The sequence below is a fragment of the Bactrocera latifrons genome, unplaced genomic scaffold (genome assembly GCF_001853355.1).
Source record: "Bactrocera latifrons isolate USDA-ARS-PBARC rearing strain unplaced genomic scaffold, ASM185335v1 scaffold_694, whole genome shotgun sequence".
NCBI classification, from domain to species: domain Eukaryota; kingdom Metazoa; phylum Arthropoda; class Insecta; order Diptera; family Tephritidae; genus Bactrocera; species Bactrocera latifrons.
In genome coordinates, this window is record NW_017537372.1 from 64,864 (window position 1) to 71,802 (window position 6,939).

A 6,939-nucleotide genomic window follows, 5' to 3' on the forward strand; every position below is an offset into this window, starting at 1 on the left:
ACAGAAGATTTTCTTCACTAATACGATTAGCCGCACCAAATAACAGTTTTGAATATCATTATGGAGTTCAGTTATCTCTCTTAATAGGTTTTAGATTAACGGCGTTTTGAGGGAATGTTAAATGTACACAGATATGTAAAGTTTGTACAAAGTTTTAACAACCTATATTAATTTTTACTCAAGCTATAATTTTCACCGACGGTCAGACAGTAATTCAGAATTCAACTTGTCTCGCCATCCTAATCATTTCTATACTATGATATTACCCTATATCTATCCCGATTAGCTGCACTTGTTAAAACAATCGTTAAGTAAACAGAACTATTATACTCCGTAGCAATATGTTGTGAGAGTTTAAAAATATTTTATTTAAATGCGTTACAAAATTTTGCGTTTGATTGGATACTTTCCTGATTAGATACTTTCCTTACGTAGCATCTCACACATATTATACATGTTTGTTTACAAATGTGAATACCAATTCTTAAAATTAAGTACGCCGATATAATAAAATAGTATAACAACTTCTTCTTCTTCTTTACTGGCGTAGACACCGCTAYGTGGTTATAGCCGARTTARCAACAGCGCGCCAGCCGTTTCTTCTTTCGGAATTTGGATTTTGWCGCCAAGTGCAGCCAACTAGTACTATAAAATTAATCACTAAACAGTAGAATTGTCGTGTGCTTCTAGTCTTATTTATAACAAATGATGTTAAGTAGTGAAACAAGWACACCGTCCATTGCTAAACAAAAAACACAGCAAAGCAATAACACCACTAATTTAAGTTCGAAGAAAAATATCAAGAGTTTGCATGAATTATTTTTGGAAATACTAGACGCAGTGCTATCATGTGTCATAGTGGCACCATGCGTAATCGCCTATTGGCGAGGAACTTGGGAGCTGATGGGTGTTTTATTGTTTCCACGAAGCATGCCGCTATCTGCGCTCACGTCCTTTTTGATTGGTCTTTCGGGTCACTTCATCTTTACAATCACGCAATCGTGTTTTCGAAGATACATCAACCCTGATAAGCGCCGCCTTACCTATTACGTACTTTCGCGAAGCTATACAGCTTTATTTGGCATCGTATGTGTGAATATGTGGCGCGGTTCGTGGATATTATGCGTATGGCTCACCAGTGCGGACTCCTTAATAATTATTGCCGCCGTAACGCTAGTGTCTTTGATGTTTTTAATTGCAACACGGACTGTTCGAAACCTGAGCGCCGCACCTTATGTCGTTGCCACGGACCATAAAAGTGATTATTTCGACGTTGACACTATGTTTAAAATACCAGTAAGTTGAGTCATATGTACATAATCTTTATAAGAAATTTGTATTTACATATGTATGTATAATCAAGAAGGAAAGAGCAAAGTTTGCAAATTTGTAGGATTGAAGGCGGAAAAGTACTTTCAGTTATTGTAAAACTTCAAATTGAACAAGTAAGGAAGGTCTAAGTTTGGGTACAACCGAACATATTATACTCTTTCAACTTAGAAGAACCAAAGCCAATGAAATACTTCATGACATAAAACGCCAACCTGAGCATACTGACAGACACATACGGTTTGTTAGAAAATCGAAAACCATTGTATGGAAGTTGGAGTAGTATCGGCATGCTTCTAACGTATTATTTACTAAAAAGCTAATCATATATAGTAAATTCAACCGAATGTTCGAAAATGCTGATATTAGTTATATGGGGGTAAGCCAAGTTTTCGCCAAATTTATCTATTTTAGGCACAAAGATGCACTGTTATGAATAAAACCGGCCCTTTAAATATCTTGGGATAACTCACATATTGGCCGATATATGCTTTACAAAGTCACCACGAAGTTCGAAACTCTTTATATTTAGTATATATGGATTAAGGGAAGTATTGGTCCAATTCAAAAAATTTTTAACACATTATAAGATAAGAATTATCCAAATTAACCGATAATTTTTAAMAAATGTCAACTATAGGTAGCGGTGTCCAAATATTCGGTCCCGTAGGTACTTGAACAGTTTTTATTGGATTTGTACAATTTTTGGTCATAAGGTGGTATACACTAAGTGCATTATTCGTGTAAAGTTTAATCCCGTTATATTAAATGCTACTGGAAACTGAACGAATCAAATGGAATTACAATTGCGTATACTTCCCGTGGCGTGGTTATTGTTCAATTTGCTCTTTTTCACAGTCTGACGTAGGAATCTGAAAAGAATGCAAGATACCAAATTTTGTCGAAATCTGTTGGTCGGGTCCCAAGATATAGGATTTCACCAAAAAGTGGGTGGTCCCTCGCCCATAGTCCAATTTTCACAACAGCTATATAAGGATCCCTCACACTATCTCGATGATAAAATTTAATGTCTCTGGTATATGTAGTGATTGATTTATCRCGCCTTTACTAGTTTTTGACAATACTGTTATATGGAGAGTGGGGGTTATCCTCCGATTTCATTGATTTTCACACTGTCGGTAAATGTTTTATAAGATTTATACTAAGCAAATTCGATTATTGTAGCTTGAGTGGTTTGGGAGATATGTACATTAAACTTGTTAGTGGGCGGGGCCACGTCCACTTTGTAAAAAAATTTTGCCCACAGATGTGCCTTGCTACTGCAATGTTCTGTACTAAGTTAGAGTTTTATATTTTAATTTAGTGCTTAGTTATGGTACTTAATGTGTTTTCAGTTAATGGCGACTTGTGGGCGTGGCAGTGGTCCGATTGCTCGCATCTACGTACTCAATTTTTTTTTTCTTTGTACTAAGAAAGCTTTATATCTAGTTTCATCGATATACCTAAATTTTTACTCAAAATTCAGCTTTCACGGACGGACAGACAGTCAACCGGATTTTAACTTTTCCCGTCACCCTGATCATTTATATATATGAATACATATGTATAACCCTTTATCTATCTCGATTAGTTTTAGGTGATACGTACAATCGTTAGGTGAACAAAACTGTAATACTCTGTAGCAACTGGTTGCAAGAATATATAATAAAAAGGGGCTATGTTCGGGTATAACCGGCAATTTCATACTCTTGTAACTTGCAAGCATCAAAGCCAGGGAATTACCTTCTAGTGTTGACAGAACTTTTTAGAAAGCCAGTATCGAAGAACTAAGTTCGGATATAACCAAACAATCACTTACCACGACCAAAGCCAGGGAAATGACTTAAGGAACACAACATCAACCAATCGGAAACCAAGTATTTATAAATATAGTATAACTCATACACTGACCGACATATTCGGCATAAGTTTTATCAGAATCGCAGTTATTATATTTTGACCAATTTTACATATTTTATGTATTAAAATAGTGCATGTTCAATATTACATGTTCAATTAATTTTGCCGAAAGTTGGAAAATACTATATAAGATACATGGGAGACTCTGAGTTTTATGACGACAAACCACCCTTCAAGTAATCTACCTCGATATATGGAAAATATGTTACAGAGAACCCCACGCTTTAATTTTCATTCATTATTATTGTTGGTTTATACAAAGAATTATTTTTCACTTTTTAGTTTGATATGCTTTAAAAGCGTGTTTCTAAGTATTTTAAACTATATTTATTTTTAATTTTTTAGTTTGATGTGGGAAACTCCAAATTTGTTAAAATATGAACTAGGACATGTAGTATTGGTTAAGTAAACCGATAATTAGGCAGCATTTAATATCTACTCGCGGGCGCATCTAAACACCATAAAATTGATTTTATCCACTCTACACAAGGCCCTATCTACGACCCCAAAGAGATTGCTGAACACTTTGCAAGTTCATGGTCTAATGCTTCTCATAATTCTAATTTCCACATGGATTTCAACTCCCTCAGTAATATAATTATTCCTAAAACCTACCACAACCCGTCACCTTGCCCTACAGCTTCCTTAATCGAATCAGCAATCTCACYTGACGAATTCGACTCGACTATTTCTACTATGTCGGGTAGCTCTCCAGGCCCGGATAAAATATCTTACTCCCTCCTTAAAAACCTTCCTCATGCCCTTAAACTCCGACTCCTATCCTTGTATAACAGAATTTTTGACAAAGGAACCCTTCCTCAAGATTGGAAAAAAGCTGTTGTTATACCTATCCCTAAACCTAAYAAAAACAGCCCTTCCGTCCCCAACTTTAGACCTATATCCCTAATACCCTGTATATCTAAGGTGCTTGAAAAAATTATATCCGTGAGAATAATGTGGTACGCCAAAAAAAAGGGTTGACAAGCTCTAACCAATTCGCATTTCAAAAAGGCCTCGGTGTCATCGACCCAYTTCTGTATTTTGAACACTGTGCTTCGATAACGCCGTCTTCAAGAAACCACCTGTCTGTCCTTAGTCTAGATTTTGAAAAGGCTTTCGACAGAATTGGTGCACATATAGTCTTACGTGAATTAGAACGCTGGTGCGTTGGAGAAAAAATCTAAAGTTTTGTTAGAGCCTTTCTCCTGAATCGTAAAATTTTTGTCAGCGTAAATAATCAAAACTCTAACATATACCCTTTGCACAACGGCGTGCCACAAGGCTCACCTCTTTCAGTCACCTTATTTATAATTGCTTTTAATGAACTCAGCTCCCTATTATCCCAATATGATACGGTTGATCATTTAATGTACACTAATGACGTTCTAATATTTTCCGCTCTCAAAGACCTTACAGAAACTTTCACGAGAATTCTAGATGACATATCCAACTGATCAAATCTCAGGTAACAAAAGCTCAACCTTCCACATCTGCAGAAAACATAAATGCACCTTTCCTATCGTATCTCTTTCTAACACCCAAATTCCTCACACTAATACACTCAGAATACTTGGTATAATTTTTGATAAAAAACTAACTTATAAGGAAGGATCTCCGACCAGAGCCGTTTTAGCCGAAGCTGGCCTACCGAACATCCAGCAAAGAACGAAATATAATACCATGATGCTTTTCCCTACAATTCTTCATAATAGGAACAAAACCTTTTTCAACATCCTCGAGACGTCCACACCTAGCATGAATGCATCGAACAAACAGTCCACCCTCATGCAATGCATAGCCCTGATCAACGACCTCAATCTAATATCCACACCCGAATTACTCGTCGAGCTTGACCATCCACAATGGTTGACTCCCAAACATTCTTTTATAAACACTCTGTCAAAGCACCAGAAACTAAAAACCAGCTMCAACGAATTTTTTCTGCTCTTCAACGAGGCTATTGAGTCCTATAAACCAGAATGGGAACCCATGTATACCGACGGGCCGAAAACGGATACTACTACCACGTTTGCGGTGTCAAACGATCAGGGTGTCGCTATTACGGTCGGTGCTTTGCCAACATATTGCTCGCATACAGCAGAAGCTGCAGCAATTTACGAAGCGGTTCTATTCGCCTCATCAACAGGAGACAAACATACAATATGTAGCGATAGTAAATCAACCATTGATGCACTTTAAAACTCAGCAAATAATTCGTGGCTAATACAGAATATACGCGACAAACTCTTCCATCATGAAAACAGCATAAAAATAATGTGGGTACCAGGGCATGCTGGTATAAAAGGCAATGAGATAGCAGATAAACATGCAAAAGAAGGTAGTAGAGAGCCGTTGATGTTCTTTCCCCACTTTACTACTAAAGACATCAAAGAACATATAAAAAAATACTGCCATCATATACATCTCCGAGATTGGACTAGCTACCAACATCACTAGAGAGATCAAAACCCAACAGGTGTAAAACCTATCTACTCATCGGACTGCTCATGCCACAACATCAAGACGTTCACTCGTCTTAGAATAGGCCACACTACAAGAACTCACAGCCATATTCTTAACGGTACCGATCAACCAAGCTGTCACCATTGCAACGCTCCCACCCAATCAGTCAATCACCTTATCGACGAATGTCCTGCACTGCATTTACTAAGGAAATCAACCTTTGGGAATAAGAGACCTTCCGACCTTCTCAAAACAACAAACAGCGATAACATCAGTGCCATTAATAAATTTCTTAAACTGTGTAACATCAAAGACATGTAACACCACAAGCAACTAAATAACCTTACTAAATATTTTCTTTTCACCATAATCTTAGTATTAAGAGCCGAAGGCCCTGGCAGCCAGTGCTGATTCTTACAAGTGGATTAATTATTTATAATTAGTTCTCTTTTAAATAAATAAAAAATATCTACTCGTAACTTTTCGTTGACTATTTGTTATATTATTTGCGACCAATGTCTATTGGCGACTTTATGAATTATTACGGATACTTCTTAATCGAATCATAAAATTAATTTATTAGCTTATAATGAAAAGATTTTAATCAAAAATACTATTCGACACACAGACTTTTTGAAAATCTATGTAAATATATTTGGCTTATAATTTTAAACTGTCACAACCGTACTTTGACTGTTTTTTTTTTTATTTTGGTTTTATTGTATACCTTATATATTTATGATCTCCCGCGGCTGTCTCATTTTTTCAGGTAGAGAGGTTCCGATATTAGGTAGGTAGAATATTTCTTTCTGTATATTAAATTTTTACGAATTCCGCAGGAACCAAGTATCGGTACAAATTTGGCTTAATCCATAATATATAACTTAAATCGTATTCTCCGCCCTTAGATTCGGTGACAATTTTTGAAAACCTCACATCGACGTGACAAAGTTAAAAAAAAAGAAGTTTTCAATTGCAGTTGCTTCTCGGAGGCGATATGAAAACTAGGTCTGAATTTTTTTACTACAAAACTTCTATTATAACTATTAATTTTACTGTATATGTAATATACGTACACCATGTATATAGTATATAAATTTGCTTAGATTCCGATCCTCCGGTTGACGTTTTACRTCGTAGGGTATTTCCCTGGCTTTGTCCATAAATGTGCATTAACTCACTACAGAATATTGGTAAAAAAACTGTAAATGATAAAATTCTCAAGAA

The 6,939-nt window shown here is 36.1% G+C and overlaps 1 protein-coding gene across 1 annotated transcript; it reads left to right on the plus strand.

Annotated features, from left to right (window-relative positions):
- The first annotated feature begins 556 nt into the window (after positions 1-556).
- On the plus strand, positions 557-5,448 carry LOC108975747. Its single transcript, XM_018944449.1, has 2 exons — positions 557-1,296; positions 5,155-5,448. The coding sequence occupies exons 1-2, from the start codon at positions 706-708 to the stop codon at positions 5,446-5,448; spliced, it is 885 nt and encodes a 294-aa protein (XP_018799994.1). The 5' UTR covers positions 557-705.
- The last annotated feature ends 1,491 nt before the right edge of the window (positions 5,449-6,939 follow it).